Source organism: Drosophila arizonae, chromosome 3 (assembly GCF_054131065.1).
Source record: "Drosophila arizonae isolate 15081-1271.41 chromosome 3, UAZ_ARI_1.0, whole genome shotgun sequence".
NCBI classification, from domain to species: Eukaryota; Metazoa; Arthropoda; class Insecta; order Diptera; family Drosophilidae; genus Drosophila; species Drosophila arizonae.
Genome location: NC_142923.1, coordinates 8,688,191 through 8,709,858, shown reverse-complemented (window position 1 = coordinate 8,709,858; position 21,668 = coordinate 8,688,191). Strand labels below are relative to the sequence as shown.

The following is a 21,668-nucleotide window of genomic DNA, read 5'->3' as shown; positions in this document are numbered from 1 at the left end:
CGCAGCGAACGATTGTGGCCGAAAGAGCTTTCGCAGCGGCAGTTAAAAAGTTTTTTTTTTGTTATTTAAAAGCGAAAGCGAAATGAAAATTTGACACTGAACTTCACGTAGATAAGTGTTTGTGTATGTGTGCGTGTGTTTGAGTGTGCGTGAGTGCTGCGTAGGTGTGCATGTGCTAAATGATAAAAATAATTAAACAGTCAGCCCAGAAGTGTGCAGCAGAAAGTGTTGGACTCAAGCATATGGTGTGCTCTTGTTGCTATTTTTACAAGAAAGCGAGGAATGGTAAAAACCGCAACAGCAGCAGCAACAACAACAAGAGCAGCAGCAACAGTGACGTGCAGTTTAATTAGAGAATTTATGTGACAGTATGTGTGTGTGGTTGTGTGTTCACAAACAAGCGACAGCATAACGGACAATTTGTGCAAACACAAGAGCAACAACAATAATAGCCATGCCAACTTGTCCCATGTACACACACACACACACACACACACACACACACACACACACACACACACACACAAGCATACAATGTATTCGTGTTGTGTGTGTCTGTGTCTATGACAGCAGCGCCCGCTTATTGCGTCGCCATACGCTCTCACACTCTCGCGCTCTTCCTCTCTCTCGCTCTCGCTTGCTCTTTCGCTGTGTGTCTCTGTCCGATGTGGGCGTGCGATAGGTTTTTACCTTTGATTTTTCTTACTGGCCGCATCAGAAAGAAATGCAAACAAACTGGCAATATCGGAGAGTGTCATAAACATTAACAGCGCGGCGCCTTCTGGGTAATTAAATGTCCAGGTTCGGGTTCCGCTACACGCGCCCACGCTCACGCCCATTTGCACTCTCTTTCTTACAACGCCATCAACGTCATCATGAGCCTGCGAAACACCTGCGGGTTGCTGCCAGCCCACACACAAATATAAATTCAAACACACACACATACATAGACACCACTCACATTCACTCAGAAATCGAATTACCGGCGCTCTCACAAGTTCACTCATTGGATTTCACACTCTCGCTCTCTTTAGCTACTGCTGTCTCCCTCTCTCTCTCTCTAATTCTCTCTCTCTCTTACACACACACTTGCGCTGCCTCTTATCGAAGAAGCAGCAGAACATAAAACTCATTTGGCTTAGGACATCGAGCGGGCGGTGCTGCTGTCGTCAGTCGCTGACGTTGTTTGCCTCAAAAAGAAGTTGTTGCTGCTGCTCGCCCACAGGCCACAATCCACAAGGCATCAGCGCGAAAAAAGCGAAATAGCGAAAAAGCGAGAAAGCAAAGAACAGTTTAAGTTACAGTTTCAATTACTGTCGCAGCGAATTTGTTAATGGACATGGAATAAAGTCAAACGCAAATACATCTATATATGTATATGTGTGTGTGTGTCTTTTCAGCTAGCCAATTAGTAGGAGTCCACGAACTAAAGTCAAGCCAGCCAGCCAAACAACCGCAAGAAACCAATTAAAACAACAACAATAATAAGCAACAACAACAATTTGCATGTCTTCGTTCATTTGCGCTGAATATGATATAAAAAACTACATGAGCAACGCGATAAATGTCAAACTGAGGTAAGTTGCATAGTAAATAGAACAATTTCATTAAGTATATATATACACATTTTACATATACATACATATATCTAATATATGTATGTACTTGTAAATGATTTTGCATGGTACAGACTAAGTAATTTGACCTTTACTTTGTGCGCTTGTGTGGCAACAGGTGCGCCCGCTTACCTGCCAAGCAGCTAGCTAGCACTCACACGCCATCTGCCGCTCAAAACTAGAAATGCAAAATGCAAATAGCTAACAGCGCGTGCAGGCTTTTAGTAAATAAATTGTATATGTTATGCAGTTTTGCATTAATATTCATATGCACACATACATACTGACGTGTTCGAGTATTCTTTTAATTGGTCGAAATTGCAATATACCAAAACATTCGTTATGAATAAGTAAATAAACTTTATTTACTATAGACAAGTCCCGCTGGAACACTCTCTTTTATCTATCTGACAAACAGACTTGATTCGCCTCGGTTATTGAGTTTTAGTATAGTATAGCCCTCCTAGTACAATTAATCGTTAATCTAGATAACGTTTAATAACTTGGTTCGATAGGATATTTTATATGTGCATAATTTATGCATTTGTTTAACCGGTAATTAAATATCTTGAATATGTGTATTTATTTATTTGAAAAAAAGCGTGCAAAATATAGTTCTTATTTATTATAATTCTGTTTGAATAATGTGTTTTTTTTTTTTTTTTTTTTTTTTTTTTTTTTTTTTTTTTAATTTTTAATATATTTAAAATATTCAAAACGAGAATTAAACTTAACTGCAAAAAATTACATAAATGCTTTCAATATTCTGCACGATTGAGGCAGTACTGTACATTACCCAAGTCCCATTTGGTCTCTTTACTCGTTTTAAATGGATTTGGAGTAAGGAAAAGACACATCAAAATTAGCTGAAAGCTTTCGCATGCCTCTCCTTTGGGCTCTGAATTTTAGATAAGATTTGTATTTCTGTTTGGCGATTGTTAAGGTTGCCCCTTGGGCACTACCGTAACATAACAATGTTGAAAATGTTTTGGCAGTTAAATGTTCCTTCAATGGGTTTTAAAAGAACATAAATCTGCCCGTTTCTTAGGCAACTTGTAATTGTGTGTGTTATGTTGGCCAACTGTAAGAGTCTGATTGTACTTTGATGTTTTTTGATATCATAGAAATCTGTAAGCATGTCTTTAAGCTAGATTTGACTATCCTTTCATTCAAAATGAAGTTGGTAGGGAGTTTAATAATTTGTAGCGCATAAAAGTATGCAACATATTTGTATTCAATTTGCTTTTCAATGGGAATGGGCAAACGTTTGAAATAAAGCATAAATATTTTTGTTTTCTTACAATAGAAATATACAGGTGAATGTGATTGTCTGCTTTAGCCATAGCTGACTACTATTATTAGCTAAATGACAGGCTAAAATTTTAAAAAAGTTGTCACTCAATGAAAAGTGAGCGCAGCTGTTGAGAGCTTTTTGTCGTTCAGTGGCTCGTTGCAATGGAAACTGAGTCACGTGCCCCGGATTTTGGACAGATCAGGTGGCAGGACATGTGACACAATGTGACTCAAACACTTATTGCCCTACAGGCAGCAGCTGTCGATGTCGCAAATGCGTCTTTTGCAAACTTTTTTGTTGTTAGTTGTTTGTGCCTAGGCTGCGGCCCGTGGGTGTTTTTCATGTACTTCATTTGCTTTGATTGAACGCTGTTGACAACTTCTGGCTGTGAGGATGTGTGGCTGTGTTAAATATAGCAAAACATTTATATTCTTTGGAGAGATATATACATATATGGCTTCGTGTGGTTATACATATGAGTGTGTCTGTGTCACAGCGAGAAATTCATTTTGATTGAGACTTATGTAAACAAACCCGGAAGCTGTGCCACAATTCCCCCGTCGCGACGACACTCGCTATATAAATGAAACGCAAATATTTGTGCGTCAACACTGAGGCATATAAAAAAGCAATTCATAAAATGTCACACATAAAATTTACCAAATAGGTCCACCTAGAATAGGCGAAAAAAATTACATATATATGTACATACATATTTATATATTAAAACGAAAAACTTATGAAAAGCACTTTCGCTCGGTAGTTAAAAGGCTCCATAAATTGTAAACCGAGCGGCAACATAAATATTTGACAGACGCAGTAAAAGAGTTTCAACAATATTTATTTAATGAAATAAAAGAAAACGAAAAATACAAAAACTAATAAACAAGATAATAAAAACTAAAGCTAAAGAGTTGACAGAGCACTTATAGTTGGCTGACTCAACTTAAGGCATATATTGAGAAAATTATCATAGAACCAAAAATATTTAGTTGTTTCATTATAAAATTTTGTTTGTTGAGTTTCGCAATTTTTTTTTTTCTATATTATGAAATTTTTATTTTTTATATATTTCAATAACTATATTTCAATTACCTTATAATATTATTTTATACTTTATATTGCATTTAATTATATATGTATATGTTTTTTCTTTTTATTTATATGTTAGTTAATTTTCGTAATAACTTCTTTATCTTTATCATTAATTATTACTTAAGTAATCCATCTGCTTTATTTACTTTATTCAACTCGATTTCGCATCGATGAGCATTAAGGTCACATTTCTTGAACTATAATAATTTGTATCAACAGAATTGAGGTAATAGTCCATGATATGTTCCTAACGCCGACGTCACAATAGGCCTATAAACATATTTGTTTGCTATTAGTAATTGATTTTACGGATATATGTCGAATAGGCGATTCTACTTAATGTCTAGAATATGCGAGAAATAAATGGAAATTGATATGTAATTCCAATAACTGGCTAGTAAAACGAAAGACTGATGAGAGTGGGAAGGCCTCGACGAACTACTAGTCTTACAGTCTTATATACATATATAGCATGAAGTGCACAGATGCTTACACTTGTGTCCCACTTATGCTCTCGAAACCACTCTGAAGGCTCATTATATACTTATCGGCTGCAGTCCCTTGCTCGCTGCTCGCTGATTAAAAGATCTCATTAAATGTTTTCTTAGTCTTCTTCTCCGCGTCGAATTCTAATAGACTGAGTTTAGGTTTTCTAATCATGTTCGTGTAAAATGAGAAATGGTATTTCAGAGAGCTCTATAGTATTACCTTATATACATATATATGGGGAATATCATGTTCAATTCAAAACATATTGGAGAGCGCCTTATAGCTTTATCACCGTTTACATTATGCATGTACGATAAAATCCCTTTAACAATCTAGATCTGAAGCCCAATTTGCGTTGCCCCAAAAAGTACGCAACATAAATTAACCAAATTAAATATCTAATCACTAAATAGTCGTATATTTATCTCTCATACATTTGTTGACTCGCATCAAATTGAAAACATTGATTAAATAGTCCATTGCTATGATATGAAAGGCACAAGCTGCTGCCCGAGGCAATAAATTATCGCTCGATATGGCCAGGGCTCTGCACCACTCGCTCGCACCACACTTCTAGGCACCGTAACCTGCTCCTCTACCCCCTTTCTATTTGCGGAATTATTAATGAAACTGGAGGCGGCAGCCGTTGCATGCAATTAATTTAAAAACTAAGCAAATATTAATCATAATTCCCGCACGTTTGCGAAGTCCGACTATATCCTTTGGCCCAATGCCACCAAAGGATGGTTATGCGAACGGAATTGTAATACAATGGCGTCATATGGCGCATCGCACAGACCTCAAAGACAGCGACAACGACAACGGCAATCCATTTACTTAATGAAATTTCAAGTGTGATTCTAAACTAACCCTCGAGGCAGCAAGGACTACTAAAGATCCTCCTAGAAACCGGGGGTGGGCAAGTGGGCAACTGCACTGTCGCCCCCAAATCACACAAGTTATATGTGAGCCAAGTTCATTCATAAAAGGCGTCGACAGCCGAAAAATAACAAAAGCAACGCGAACACAACAGAAAAAAAATCAATGTGGGGAGCTGCGGGTTAGGGGCATTCCCTACGCAGGCGCTGCTTCTAAAACAAAACTGTGCCTAAAAATAGCTGGCAAATGTTAAAAACATATCAAATTTATAAACTTGTGCAGAAAAACAAGTGGAGTTCGGCCTAAAGAAGAAAACGGTAGGTGGGGGGAGGGGAGGGAGTGGAAGATGGGGCTGGGTTGCTTGGTTTGTGGTTTAGTTTTTGATGGGCAGGCTTAAAGGCGAAATTTGTGTAAAAAGTAGCAAAACATTTTGTTGAATAATCTTAAAAGAAAATGTGGCCAAATATAAAGAAGGCAGCATGGGGAGGGGGTGGGGAGGTAGGCAGAGGCAGGGGCAGCGTCAACCAGAATGTTCGCGCTGTTGCTATTTTTGGAACGGAAGGGAGAGAGAAAGTAAGAGCGAGAGAGAGAGACAGTTAGCCAGCGAGTGAGTGAGCGAGAGCGCAAGACACACACTGAAGACAGGCGCCAATGTTGCTGTAGGCGGCGCCCCGCCTCCTTCCACACAAGCAAGCTGGCACGCATTGCGTGGGCATGAAAAGCTGCACGACGCGAGCTGACGAAGCTCAAAGCTTTTTGGCGTGGGCGTCGCTGTCGACGCAACAGGAGTAGCAGTTAATGCAGCAAGCAGCGGCAGAGCAAAAGCTTCACACAAAAAGCTTGCCCACACACACACACACACACACAGACAGACAGTCGTTACCCCTGTCGTACAGCTGGAAAGCTGGAATGCATCACTTCGGCTCACGACGCACAGCGCTCGTGTGTTGGCCGTCGTGCCTCGGCTGGCTGTGCTTCGGCTCGTGTGCGTCTACCTGATGCACGCAGCGAGCTGGCGAGTTCAGTTCAACCTGGTGAGCGCAGCGTGTTGAACGCTCCGCAATGTGTTGAGCGGTTAAATAAGAAAAGTGACGCCTACAACAAGTAGGCAAAATTCCCAACTAGTGTTCTGCGACAGCTAATTCAGCGATTGGCGTTCGAGTGTGGCCAGCTCCGCTCATTGGCTGTGTGACATCTTCAGCTGCTGCCGCTGTCATCGTCCCCGTCGCTGTCTTTTGTGGCAACATATGGCGCACAGCATTGATGCCCAAAATGCAGCGGGCTTATCATGAGAGCTCTGCGCACCATCAACTGTGGTAAGTCACGGGCGAAGCTCGAAAAGAACAAACACCAAAAAGTAATAAAATAGGGCCAACCGAAAAAAAACTTTTGAAAACTTCAATGAAAACTCTGAAAACTTTGCGAATATGGTGCAAAGTCAAACTTTTGCGTTACTTCCGTTTGACTAAAAAGGGTTCTCTATTGCGGCCCCCTGCGCTGAAAAATATGCTACGAATTTGTGCAGCATATTTTTATGCAAATTGTGCGCGACGCCATCTTGTGCGATCGCCTGGAAAGTCTGCACTGACATTTTTATAATGAAATATATACATATGTATATATATAAGTGTATAAATATGATTATGAATAAGAACTGTATTTCCAATTAAAATGCAAATGAAATTATATAATTACCTGGTGAAATTGTGAAATATGATGGAAAATTGAGGCACACGCACATCAATCGCATTATTCATAAATTAATGATAAAATTACGTATTCATTATATGAATGAGACAGCAAAAAAAGAGAAGCAAATATCAGCAAAACATGAAAAAATTCCCACATTTAATGCATATCAATGTCCTGTTATCAAACAGATAAGAAACAGCTATAGATACAGTTACAGTTAAGGTAATAGCTACAGATACAGACACACACACGCACACACACTCACACAAAAGGTGAGATGCAACTGTAGTCGACTGTCGTCAGATGGGGAAATCTGCCCCTGCAACCCTATATCGAGTCTCTTTTAAAAACTGCGCAATTTGTTTTTGGAAAACGGCGAATGTTGATTTCCAATTGATATGCATTTTTCCTCCGCCTGCTGCTGCTGACCAATTACAGATACACAAAAGCACAGATACAGATTGCGAAAACTCGCCAGGCCTGTCAGCGTGCATATTAACAAGATTAAAAATAAATGCGAGTTCATATCTCACATTTCATTTTATTAATGCATTTTTATTTCAATTTTTCGCTCGAAAAAATATCATAAAAAAATAATACATTGCGCAGTCAAAATAAATATACATACATATAGATAGATAGATATTTATATATGTATATATTCATAAATGCTCGCGTGTGCAACATTTTGTTGCAGTTGCCCAGGACAACGGCAGCAACAGGAGCTTTCACAGGACTCGCTGCTTTTGTAAGCGGATCTGACAGCGCCAAAGCGGATCCCAGTTTGTAGCTCAGGATGTGCACAATTTCCATGCAGTTTGCTTTCAAATTGAAAAATGTTCTCCAAGCTGTTTTCTTCTAATTTGAAAATGGGTTGTGTGAGCTTCTGGTGTGCCGATGCACATACATACATAACAAAATAGAAAATAATAGAAAATTAAAACGTACTCAGCAACAGCTTAAAAGGCAGCTTGCACTATTTTTAGCTCGAACACAATGCAATTTCCTCTTATTGGCTAAAAGCCAAAAGTGCAAAGTTCTCAAAAACGGCTTATTAGACTTAGGGAGCTGAGCTAGAGAGTTCGAGCTCTTAGTTTTCACTAAATCAGTTAGCGCCTTTTTAATTGGCAGTCTGATGTTAGAAATAATTTGTTTAGATACTACAAATTCATGTATTAAAAAATCATATGAAATAATAAAATATTAATAATAAAAGTAATAATAATAAAATATAAGACAATTATAAAACTAATAATAATAACAATAATAAAAATAGAAATTAATACATATATAAATATTTATATATATTTTAACAATAATTATTAACTTTATTAGAAAACTAATTAATGGTTTTATATAAGAATTATTTTTTAAATTATATGAGAAATCGAATACCACATTAAAAAAAGAATCAATAAAAATAAATATAAGGTATAATAAAAAAATTATTATAAAAAAAATTCAATTTGCTGAAAACGAATTTTCAACAAAAAAATATGAAAGCTCATGCAATTTCCACTGAGCTGCGAAATCGAGTACAGCTAAGCACAAAAGAAATATAAAAGAAATGTATAAGAGAAAATATAAGAAATATATAAAATAGTCAAATTGAAAAGCCAAAGGAAGTAAAAAGAGAATAAATATGAAATCCGCTTTTATTGCAAAATTCCTAGCTTAATCAAAAGCTGAGTAAAAGAAATATTGGAACAAAGGTCAACGGTTGAGCTCTCGTTTTAATTTGAAATCAAAGTAAAGGCTTTATTAAAAGGGATTACCTCATGCAGTGAATGGCTGTAAAACAGCTGGAGATAGTCAGGCAGATAGTGGGGCAAGGGGCGGCACACAAATCATATCCAATTGCCACATTCAGCTGGCGGCCAGAGCTTATCTAATTGCTTTTCATTTTCCGCACAACGGAAATCCCTTTTCATTTTCACGCTGAGCTCAAAAAATGAATTGTATTTAAACACGTATATATGTATGTATTTATATAGAAAGTGAACTGTATATATATACATATTTGCGTATATTTGTATGAAGTCAAAGCCAGATAAAGGCAATTTGTTTTGCCCGCAAAACGTTGACCGGAAAGAGCCCTAAATAATCCTCGCAGATACGCAGCTGTCGTTGTGTCTGTGCTTGGTCGAGTGCTCGCTCGATATGCACAATAATGTGGCACCGAAGAGCTCTAAAGTGCCAGGTGGGCTCATCTACCTGCTGCCAGTTCCACTTGAGGCTCAAGTGTGCAACCTTTGACCCGCAGCATTGTGATTAGCTCAGCAGTAAACGAATATTGAAATGGCTTAAGCCCCAGCCACGTTCTGAATGATGAACTGCCTCCTAGGCTGGCAGCTACTAAAGCTGCATAAGAATGTTATATAACTGGCTACACTGAGAGAAATAGACACATAGATTTCAGATACTTATTTGTAATAAAAGCAACACTTTTATTTACCTGAAATTTTGGAAAATATAAAAAGACTTGTGTTTGCTTTTACCTGGATTTTATTTAGGAATTTCAAAGTTGAGAATATCACTTAAGAATTTCTGTCCTCGTTAGCCAAATTTGAACAATACATGCCAGATTGCTGTGAGAAGTGTACTTTCTGTGCTGCTCCACTTAGATGGCGAGCTCTTGACAGTTCTTGTTTCATGCTCGGACGCACCGCAACTGACAGCCACAAGCTGTCGTCCAGTCGGAACATAAGGCGAAATCCTTTGCGGCTTTGGTCCGAGAAATGCGCAAGCAAATCAAACGTTGAAAAACTAAAGTCCGCAACAGATTCGAAATATTCGGCAAACTCCCTAGCAAAAATTCACAAGTCTCAAAGGTAACAGAATTTCATTTCAAAGACGTCCGCAAAACGAAAAATAGGTAGAACAATTTTTTCGGCCAGAAAAGCCACAAAACTTGAAATTGTTTGTAGAAAGTTGCAGTCGTTAGTTGGCAGCTGGAATTGGCGAGAGGGCCACACCCACACACTTCATTGTTTCTGGCTACTTAAGCTGTTTACTCAACCGTAAGACGTGCGCCATGTGGCCAGGTGATGCCTGCCACGAATTGCCACCTTCCACCCATCTACCCATCTACCCATCCAGCCATCTGCCACCATTGCCTGGCATCGGCTGCAAAGTTTGCCGCCGCTGACTGCGGACTGTCACATAAATTTGTATGGCGAGCGCGTCCTCAAAACACTGATTAAAACTCTGCGCGGCCAACTTAATCAATTTCCGCTTCAATTTACAATACGCCAGTAATAGAATTCAGAATGTTGCCAGGCTATTTGCTTGATTACCCTGTAAAAGTGATTTAAACAGTTATTGCGTAAAAAATATAAATGTAAATCAATAAATATCTCACTGAATTATATTGCGAGTAAATGAATTGGTTGAATAAATAAATATTCATGATGACCAACAGCACGTATACGTAATATCAAATCATTTTATTTGATCCACAGCCATGATGCATCTATTTTGGTGCTTGCCAGTCTTCATTTGTCGTTTTATATCAAATTCATCAACTAAAATGTGCAAAAGCTATGCAAAATATAATAATCATTGTTTAATGGGGCGTATGTGTATTTTTTCGTGCATGAATTTATACAAATTTTATTAAATGAATCAAGTCAAGCATCAACGTTTCAACAGCTTTGCATGACAATGCAGTAATGATAAAGATTGAAATATTTGAGATAAAAATATTTCAAATTGACCATCGTGACGTATAAGTAATATCGTTACCCATATGAATATATGAAAATAAATAGTCAAAGCACAACTCAATCGAATTGCCTACAGGGCATTAGCATACCACGAAAATATTGTCGTTTTATTTTGGTAATTTTCACTCGGTCGAAATTGTTGAACGTTCGCTGGGCTGAGGTGGGCTGGGTTAGGCAGGGCTTGACTGGGGCGTGGTACAGCGGTACAGCGAGTGCTGCCACAATGCAAAAACTAAAGTCCTTTTTACGGCTGCTGACGACAGCTGCAAATTGAATGAAATTAAGCCGAAAGTTAGAGCCCGCCATTTATTAAGTGGCTTTGCTCTCAGCGCGCGCAGGACGACTGCTTGCCTGGCGACAGGATGTCAGAAGAAGGCGAAGCCGTCCGCCAACAAAAGCCATTTTAATTGAATGAATACTTATTCAGCGAGTCCTTCTCAATGGCACCTGGCAACAGGAGCAACAACAGCAACAGCAACAGCAACAAACAAACAAAAACCTCAACCAACTGGAAAGCTGATTACTTACACCCAGCTACAATACAAAATAATGAAAATGCGCAAAAGACGAAAACTGAAGGGAAAATCGCCTAGATAACAAAGTTGAAAAGAAACGTAAGAGAAAACTAAAGTTGGAGTTAAGCAACTGTGCCAGAGTAGCTCAAGGATGAAAGCCTCACAAAGTATTCCAGCCAAAGTAACAAAAGACAGTGAAACAGAAAAATATAATGCGCCAAGAACGAGTTAAGATAAATGACATTTCAGCAACAGCAAAATGTAGTCCAGGAGTCAGCTGAACAGAAACGCTTTCAGTTGGTAAGTTGGCAACAATTACCTGCAACTGTTGGGGACAAGTTTCCAGGAACTAGTTCACAAGATCAAAATGGCAACAGATTTAAATGGCTAAGTGTTTGGCAATGAAATGTGTGCAGGAATATCAGATTTAGCGCATTTTCTAAAGGCCTGTAGAACTTAAAATTTGAGTGTGAATTCTAGGACTGTTATGGCAGGCGAGTAATAAATGGGGTGGATGTAAAATCCATAGACGAGGATCAGACTTAATTTATGTGAGGAGGCCTCAGGCTCGATTAAATATATTCTATATACGAGTCAAAGAAACTCTAACGTCGATATGCTGAGGCAACGTGCCTCGTGAATGGGCTAAGAACCAGACAGCTCACCTAGGCTACAGTCAAGGCAAAAATAAGCAAAGCTGATATAATACTGAATTTTTGTTTATAATTAATAGATCAGCTGGAACTGATTTACTATTTATTGATTAGACATTCAATTTAATATGAAATGAAAGCTAACTTAAGTTAAGCAAGCACTACTAAAATGACATTACTTGCGAAATAAAACTAAACTGCTTGTAGAAATAGTATGATATAGGATTATAGAGAATAGAATGACATCTGATTGGAAATGCAGCGAGATTAACCCTAAGGCTAATCAGTCCAGCAATTAATAAAAAAATTGTCCATTTGTAATCAATTTGTATCTGATTTCAAATTTGAATACCTCTTTAATTGACAACTTCAACTGCGACACTTTAGAATTAAAAAGAAAACGCGCTGCAGACGGTGCTTAGATGTCCACGCCCACAGTCAGCTCCATGATGGCGTTGACCACATCGCTCTTGTGCTTGATCAGCGCCTTGATAGCCGTGGAGCGCGTGCAGCCAGCCTGCATTTGCACCAGCTCAATATCTTTCTCGTCCAGTGCACTGCCCAGTGCCTCAATGTCCACCTCCTCGCCCTCGGGGGCCTCCAGGAGGTCATCGCTGCCATCCTTCTGCATCTGGGGTGTACGCACATTCACGTCGTTGATGTAGCGTTCGGCTGCTTGGGCGGCAGCCGCATTCGAGGCATTCTCGATGCGCACCTCGCCGAAGCAGATGAGAGTCTTGCTATTGGGACACTTGAAGACCTCCGGCTGATCGATGCACAGCAGCACATTCTTGGCCTTGCGCATGGTGACGCGCGAGACATTTGGCACCGGCACCAGGTCCAGTTTCATGAGCAAGCGACGCGCCTTCTTCTCGCCTCGCGAATATTTTGGTATCGCACATATCTCTGGCGGCCCATCCGGCGACTGTTTCTGTTGCTGTAGTTCTCTTCCGCCTGCTGCGCCGCCGGCTTCTCCTGGCAGCGAATCGGGCGCATCGTCACTGTCAGAGCTGTCCGAGGCCGAGGAGCCGGAGCCAGACGATTCTTGGCTCTTGCACTTGCCACTTGGCGATGCCTGCAGATTCTCGGCCAGAGTCATCAGATTCTGCATATTGACGGAACTCAGATGTGGCTTCAGATTGGAGCTGTCAGTGCACTTGTCTTTGACGCAGCAGCCGGCGCCGCCGCTGCCGCTGCCGCTGCAACAGCCGTGGTTCTTGTGCTCTCTCTTGGCCGCATCGCCAGCAGCGGCTTTGGCTGCGGCGGCTGCGGCAGCTGCGGCTGCCTTTTTCATCTTTTGTTTTTTGCCCATTGTCAGCCTGCTCTACTCACTAGTTTCGGCCCCGAATATATTGACGAGCGGCAATTTTTGATAACATGAAGTTTCGTTTCATAAGCTCTAAAATTTGTTCGTATGTTTCATGAAATTTCTTTTCCAAATGTAAGTAAGACTTCCCTGCCAGCAGTCAATGCAAATTGAGATTTTCAATAATAATACAGAAAGGAAAACTTTGTGCGTGAAGTTGGCTGCGCTGACAGCAGTGTTAGTAGTGCTGTTTAGTGTTGGTAAATGAATAATAAATTTGGTAAAATGTGACATGTTATGAAATGGGAAGCAGACTTTTGTTGACAGACTTTGAATAATGTTCAGTCTAGTGTTGTAAAACAGTGTTGAGATCTGAGCGATTAATCGTGCAGGGATGCAAACTGTAAGCTAGCCCTAAATAAAATAGCTTAGAGTACACCTTACTCAATTTAGTTTATAGTAATTTAATAAAAGAAAACTTAAGATCAAGTCAAGCTATATGTTTGATAACATATTGCTGTCTCGTTAAATTATGAGCTTTTACCTTAATATATATACAAAAAGTTATACTATTTCTTTTTAATGCCAATGGCAAGTTTCCAATTATTGAAGTTAGCCCTTTTATTGAACCCTTTGAGCATAAGATTAGACATCTGCGGTAAGCAGCTATCGAGCTGGCAGAAGTAATCATTTTTAGCCGGTTTTTTTGATGGCCCTAATTGAATTAAAAGTTTTCGCAGCTGCAATTGGCTAAAGACGACGTCAAATTTGTATTACCAAAGCCAATAAAATTTGCGGCTATCGCAGCGAATTTGATTGAAATTGATGATTGAAATTCAATGGTGGCAACTATCGAGCCAAAAATATGCAAGTCGAGGCCAAGAGCAGCCAATGCGGGAAATGGGAAAGTGGAAAGTGAAAATGCGGCTTGTGACAAACTAGTGGGTGGCTGTGTGGGTGGCTTGTGTGGTTTGCTGGCGAGGTCTGCTGCGAGCTGAGTGTGAATTTTAAGCGCGTCGCTTCAGGGCGCAATATGCGCGAATAAAAGCCAAACGGATGTGACTAGAAAGGCAATGGGTTTTGGCTAAAGGGGCAGCAGCAGCCGGAGCAGCAGCTGCAGCAGGAGCACGGGCTGGGTGGACGGAAGTGGAGCGGAGTGGAGCTGGTGGCACAACAAAAGGCAAAACAGGCCAAGCTGCCTGTGCAGCCGCTTGACAAGCGCAACAAATGTATTTAAAAGTAATTTCCTTGCATTTTAATTGCAGCAATGCTGGCAACGAGGCGTGTGGCAGCCTGAGCCCAGCCCGGTAGGGGCAGAGAAGTTGTTCTACCACAAAAAAAAGAAAAATAAATAAATAAAAAATAAAAAATATAGAAATTTGGAAAAAAGAAGGCAAACATAAAAACGCATCGTGACAACTGCTGTGGCAGTTGCGGTTTTTTGTGTGGCATGCGGCAATGCAAGAGATTGAAAGGGGACATGAAGCTCTATGCAACAAACTGGCTTAATGCCGCATGTTGCTGTTAACTTAATTAAAAAATAGCCACTACCCATTAGCATTTATTATAAGCGTGGCACTTCTGCTAGATAGGCTAGGCCAGTCGCTAGGCAAACTTTTTATTAATTACATTTTTCCCTCAGTTGTTGCAAGTGCTTGGGTATGGGTATCCTTTAAAAGCTTTATGGTAATTAAATATTTCATTAAGAATTGGATGAAAAATAAATAAAAAATTCCTTTGAATAAAAATGTATTTATTAATAAATATATATTCATCTCCTCAAGCTTTTATCAGCTTAGGTCTTCTCAACTAGAATTGGATAAAAAATAAATAGACAATTCCTATGAATAAAAATTCTCTTAGTAATATATATATATATATTAATCTCTTAGCCTATCTTCAAGCTTTTATCAGCGTATGCCTTTTCTATTCCTCAGCTATCATAATTCAAGCAGATTATTTAGATTATCTAGATAATTTGATATTCAAAGACATTTTTCTGCTAAAATGCGATTTTGTTTATAATATCTTCACTCTTATAATAAAATCTTTACTCCTATTCGCTAATACTCTTTGAGCCAAAATATTTATGCTCAATGCTAGACAAATACTTTGCATTTGGTGCAGAGCAATCAAATCGCATGATGAGTCCTTAGCTATTTCAAATAAAGTTTAAGCAATATTTAATGGATCAGCGCTGAGCGAATGCAAGTTAGAGCTAATTTATGGCTCTTGAAAAGAACATTAACGGCACTTCACTTTTTTCAGATTTATTATTTTCTTGTGGTTTTTTACGTTTTACTATTGATTTATCTTTATTTCCTTTATTATTCTTCTTCTGCATTTGCTGAGGCGTTCACAGTGGGTCGACGCTTTTAATTAAAGCGAATGACAAGTAGAAAGCGGAAGGGGGTTGGAGGGCGGGGCATATTATAAAGTGAAACGGGGAACGTTTTGCAATTATTAAGGTTTACTGCCCAGGTGGGCTTCTAATTGAGTTGAATTGCCAATGGAAATAAACAGGAAAAGGAAATGGAAGATGACGTCAGGCGCCTCAATTGAATCCGAGCGGGCAGCTAATCAAATATTCCGCCAGCAGGCAACAAATTTCGCATAATATATATTCTTTTATATGTATAAATGTATTATTAGGTAATATTATAAAGAGCTTAGCTAAGTTTTGTCGTAAGTTTTGCGTGGCAGGTGACGGGTGAAATGGGCGAAAAATAAACTTGGAGTCTAGGCACGTTCGAGCGATGATTAATTATGCCGCCGCATATGTTGCAACGTCATGGGGGGCATGCGGCACTGGAGCGCCGTGGGCTCGTTTAACTTATTGAAGCTTAGTTTTGTTTAGTTTTGCCAGCCACTAAGGCTGAGGGCCTGTCGGCCCATCGGGCTGGAGCTACATGTATGAGAAATGAACCCAAGACGCGTCGCAATCGCATTCGCACCAAATGTGGGAATCATAGCCGTAGCAATGTCCTGGGGAATAACTCTGTCAAGCCAATGGAGTCCTGTTCGCTGCCATTAATCACGCAGCTTTTGCGAAATGATTGAAAACACATCATCCGATATGTCAGCCAGTCATACGCAGTAAAAGATGCCCGACTTGCCTTTGCTTTAATATAAGTAGGAGTCGTCGCTGCTTCTTGGCTCTGCTTTATTTATTCACAAGAATTTCAAGTTTTGGCTCCTTCAATTGCCATTGGCAATAGCAAATAGCAAACGGAATATGTAATTAGGTCTTTACCCGTTTTCTACCCAATATTTGGTATTCCGACCAATTTTACAGACGAACAAACAAATGCCATTTATTAGCTTGGCTACAAATTGAATTTCTGATTGGGTTATGGATGCCATAATCTATTTCTCAACTTTTGCTCATTTTGATTTAACAGCTTTGAATTATTTATTTCAATTTCTATAGACACAGTGAGCCCATTGAGTGTGGGTTGTCAGGGTATGATGTATACTAGGGGGGAACTTATGATAGGGACTTAAAATTGTGCAGGAATATATCCTAGTCGGCCATACCCAACTAGAGCACTTTAAATTGTATTTTATTATGAAACGAATATTGGTTTCTTTTAGTTTTTCATTAATGTAAGATTACCAAGAAGAATGTCTATAATGTCTATAAATGCTTTATTAATTTTACTTCAGTTAGGTTTGCATTCTGCTTAATGAAGTGAAAGGGGCATATAAGTTTTGAGCCATGTTCGTCTTGCTGTTCGCCCGTCTGTCTGCACGTAGTAAATCATAGAAAGAACTCCAAAATTTCTTTAGTTAGAGATTCAACACTCTTATGCTAATAAAAACTCCTTCGTCAGCTCTAACAAATGTCGTGGATAATCCAGGCAATCCCACCCGATGGCCACATTCTTGCTTGTTTTTCTTTAGCATGCAGCGTATTTCGTTTGTTCCTAGTTTTTCATTAATTTCAGATTAATAAACTCACTTTTTATTAATTAAATTTCAGCTAGATTTTGCATTTTTCTTTGTTTGCAAACTTTTTTTTATCTTGTTGCTTCATTGGGTTCTTTACCTTTGCCTTTTTATTTGTGCCATAAGGAGAATATATTACATTTATTTATTTTTTTTATTTTTTTTAATTTTCCGACATTATAAATTAATTATGTAGCTTTCACTTAATAGAAGCTTAAATCTGTCAGCAGCTTACAGCTCTAAGAGCGAAACCTTTATCCGTTTTTGTTGTTCTTAGTAAGTTGTCAAAAAAGGCAGCTTAACACTTGGGGAATTCATGAAGAATATAAAAAGAGTCTCCCACACAAACATTTACCTAGTGAACGTCGAGCTATAAAAATCTGGCCTTTAATAGTTTTTCTTTTGGGAATTTGTCTGGGCGAGATTGACAGGTAATTGCATTTGATTCGCCTTTGTTCTCTCTCTCTCTCTCTCTCTCTCTCTCTCTCTCACACACACATTGTTGGGGCCTTTATCAAACCGTGCTCAATGCTTGGACGACATTTGCCCTAAGTCCCGGCAGATTTTGGTGTGTAACCCGGCGACAGCTGCTGATGAGCTGCAGGTGTCGGGATATTGCCCAGTCCAGTGCTTAACAATAATACAAAATATGCCAGGTGAAGCGAAAAAGGGGCCCCTGGGTGAGGTAGGCTTGGGCAATGGGCGGGTACAGGTAACGAGCAGACGCCGCTGTTGGCCAGCTCCATTGAAGCGGCAAGAAAAATCAATTTCCTTTTGGGGCAACTCGTGGCGCTCGTGGGCAAAATGAAGCCTGACATTTATTACCATATAAACAGCAAGACTTATTTGTAAGAGCACACAAAAGGAGCGCTGGGAAAAGTCCGGAAACTGCAGCGCAACAATACTGAGTAACTGCGCCACACCCACGCACTACCTTCGTCCTGCTCCTCCTACACTTTGCACGTATCCGACTTCAAGGATGTGGGCAACTCGTGTATTGTGCATATTGAGCGAAATATTGTATATATACTTGTTTGGATATGTATAAGCAGCGCCAGCAATACCGGAAAGCCCAAAGTTCTCTTCCTCCGCCCCACTTAAAATACGTGCAAATGCAATTTTTCGTCCATACATAATGCAGTGGCAGCGGCAGTGGCAGTGACAGGCCGCACAGTGGTACGAAAATAACCGAAAATCACTCATCATGCGGATTCCGCGTGTCATCGCGCTGCATGATAAATGTTGCAAATTATTAAGTTTTTAGCCGCATGGCGTGAATTTATCATTCGCTGCCGACAGCTGGGCATTTGCGTACACAAATTATGCCGCAACGGCGATATAAAGATAAATATCTAGGGCTAAATGAATTTCAATGACAATGCCAGCTTGGAGTACCTAAATTTGCATAATAATGCCCAGTTTGAGGTTGCATAAATATTAACTAAAATGAAAATTTGAGTGGCTATTGGTTTAATAACTTTAACATGAGCTTAACGTGTATTTAACATGAGTTTAACATGAACTGAACATGTACTTAGTATTAACTTAACATTGACTTAACATAAACTTAACATGAACTTAACATTGACTTAACATGAACTTAACTGAAACTTTACTTGAACTTAACATGAATTTAACTTACACCTAATTTACACCTAACTAAAACTTAACATGATCTACACTTGAATTTAACATGAACTTAACTTAAGTTACTCTTTGATTGATATAAATTCGTTGGCTATCATCATAATTGTGCCACTGTGCAAGTCATAACTTTTCATTCAATTTCTTTCCCAATTTCCGTCTAGCACCGCAATAAGTAAGAAAACCCTTTTTGCTCATTCGCTACCTTATCTTGCAGGTGGGCCGATTATCATGGCAAGCAATGTACAACAACAGCGACAACAGCGGCAGCAATATACAACAACTAGAGCGCGACAGCAGCAGCAGCAGCAGCAGCGTAAAGCAACAGCAACAACAACAATTGTCAAGTGCGAACAGCAGCAACAACAGAGAGCATGCTTTAAGCAGCCAGTGCACCAACAACAGCAGCAGGAGCAGCAGCAACAGCAACAGAAACAACAACGACAGCAACAACAGTTGTCCCTGCGTGCTAAGGCGTCGTCATTGTCGCCCCGCCGTCCCTTGCTAAACGGCAAACGGGCGGCCGCATCGACGGGGCGTGGCTGCGGCCTAAGCCGCTTATGCTGCAACCTGGACGCACTGCGGCAATCGGCGCGTCAGCTGCAACTCGTCTCGCTGGCAGCGCTAACGCTGCTGCTGTTGCTGGTCACACATTTAGATTTTGTGCAGGCGGAGGGCAATGTTGGTGAGTACAGCAAGTGTTTTACAACACTGCCAGCGGCCGCTGGGACGACTTGGCTGCGACATGCTGTTGCATGTGTGCGTGTTATTGTTTTTTTCTGCTTCTTCTTGTTTGTTTTCACTGCTGTGGCATAACAATTTACAAGTTTAATTAAAAGTTTGACGCAAAACTAAATCCGAATTCCCCGCAGGCCTCCGCACCCTGGCCCAATCCGTCTGCACGTCCACATTTTAACAAGATTTTCTATGCAAATATGTTTTTAACTAGTATGTCCAGGCAGTGTAAATGTGTCTAGGTGTGTGTGGGTGTGTGAATGAGCGTGTGTGTGTGTGCTTGTGTATCCTGTCACTCGATTATTTGACCGGAAACAGGCAAAGTGCATCGGACTAAGCCAGTTACAGTAGTTGAATCAAATTAGTAAGGCACCACATGCAACCCAAAACTGCGCCGCCATTTTGTGTGCGGCTGTCACATAAGAGGTACAGTGTCGTCAAAGTGCTTGTGCTTTCAGCTTGGCACTTAAAGTGCTGTCAAATAACTAGATATAACTAGATATTTGGGTGCATTACTTAAAGTGCTGTAAAATATCTTGCGGATATTTAGTCATCCGCATTCGTAGTGTTGTGAAGCGAGAGAGCTTTAGTTATATGCCAGCACTGAAAGTGCTTTAAAATGCCATAAAAAAAAACTTGGGGAGTAAATTCTTGTTTAATGACTTAAAGTCTATAGGTGAGGTTTGTCTGCTCATCGAAGCGTGCTCAAAGTAAACTCAAAGTTTTTAACGCTCAAAAAATTCTGAGAATTGTACAAAATAATTAAGTCTTTCAGATTGATTATACGTGGCACAGCTGCTGTTGCATAAAGTCCTCTTAGAGCAAATTTCCATCGAATGCTGTGAATTATTTTCATGAATTGCAATTTGCAATTGTTATTTGTTAGAAATTTGAAGCTTTATTATCTCTGCCACAAACTAATTGCATTTGCCGAATTGTTGCAAAAACCCAAACAGCACCTGCGGTGGCTCTTGGGCGCAACTGTACTTTTCCATTAGGGAATGGACATGTGAGTAACTCGAGCTGTTGCTATTCTGCTGGTGCTACCCCCAAAAGGACGAGCGGCTCTAACTCCGGTAGCCATGACAACAACCAGTTGCTGATGCAAATTTGCAGCTTGGACGTCAGCAATCAACCCTCATATACACTCAGCTCAGCAAACACATGTGTGTGTCTATGTGTGTGTCTATGTGTGTGTGTGTGTGTGCATTTATGCATTGCCTTGCCTTGCGCAAATATCAACAGGAGCTTGGTCCTGGGATTTATTGATTGCCAACTGCTGTCGCACGTCTGTGTGTCGCCCACGCATCCGGTTGCTGCCGCTGCTGCAATAGTTGCTGCTGCTGTGGCTGTTGTTGCTGCCACACCGACTGTTGCCGAGACTCTTGTAGATAAATGAACTGACACTGCATGCTGTGGGCTGTGGGCTGACACACACAATGCTCGCGGTGCCTGTTGTCCCATGTCATCTATGTATATATTAGTAAACAGGTTGCACTATCAGCAGCAACATCAGCAGCAGCAGCAGCAGCAACAGCAGCAACAGCAGCAACATTATCATTAGCGTTAACTGAGTCAAAGCAAGAGCACTCGAGTTGCAGCTTTTTGTTGCTAGTTTGATGCATGAAATTTAATTAGTAGCTGCCTGCAACGCATTGAACTTTTGCCTGCGGCAAGCAGCAACAACGACTTCATTAAAATGACAGCAAAGCCAAAAGCGCAAACTTTTGCAGCAACTGTTGCTGTTATCGTTGTTGTTGTTGCTGCTGTTGCTCTTGCTGCTGCTGTTGTTGCATTTATTCATTTTCATTTGAAAAGCAAATATTTGCGCACATTTTAAAAGTATCTTTTGCAATTCTTGTTGTTGTTGTTGTTGCTGTTGCTGCGCATTTTTGCCATATTTTTCGCAGTACGGCAAATTTAATGAAATTCCAACCTAAATTTTATTTTTGTCGTATTTTCGCATCAATTTGCCATGAATTATTAATTAGCTCAGTCGTGCACAAAAAATTGATTGCAAATAAATGCAGCGCTTATTGCATTTGCATTTACCACATCGCGCATACGACATGTGGAG

The 21,668-nt window shown here is 39.9% G+C and overlaps 2 protein-coding genes across 7 annotated transcripts in view; one reads left to right on the top strand and one right to left on the bottom strand.

Moving 5' to 3' along the window:
• IA-2 (tyrosine phosphatase IA-2) overlaps positions 1 to 21,668 on the top strand; it is a 51,022-nt gene that overhangs the window by 384 nt on the left and 28,970 nt on the right. For 3 of the 6 annotated variants that reach the window (XM_089463956.1, XM_089463955.1, XM_089463954.1), the window contains exons 2-3: positions 1,401 to 1,577; positions 19,074 to 19,541. In XM_089463956.1, coding sequence (XP_089320082.1) covers positions 19,088 to 19,541 — 454 coding nt within the window. In that variant the 5' untranslated portion in view covers positions 1,401 to 1,577; positions 19,074 to 19,087. Of the gene's footprint in view, positions 1 to 269; positions 286 to 1,400; positions 1,578 to 6,387; positions 6,690 to 19,073; positions 19,542 to 21,668 lie in introns of those variants that run through there. The other 3 variants (XM_089463957.1, XM_089463952.1, XM_089463953.1) reach the window with 3 other exon arrangements.
• gNacalpha (germinal nascent polypeptide-associated complex alpha subunit) lies at positions 12,273 to 13,580 on the bottom strand. Its single transcript, XM_018003500.2, has one exon. It carries the CDS (start codon positions 13,268 to 13,270, stop codon positions 12,377 to 12,379), a length of 894 nt encoding a protein of 297 aa, XP_017858989.1. The 5' UTR covers positions 13,271 to 13,580; the 3' UTR covers positions 12,273 to 12,376.

Excerpts from the sequence above, each read along its gene's own strand:
- gNacalpha (XM_018003500.2), bottom strand. The coding sequence starts at position 13,270 with ATGGGCAAAAAACAAAAGATGAAAAAGGCAGCCGCAGCTGCCGCAGCC.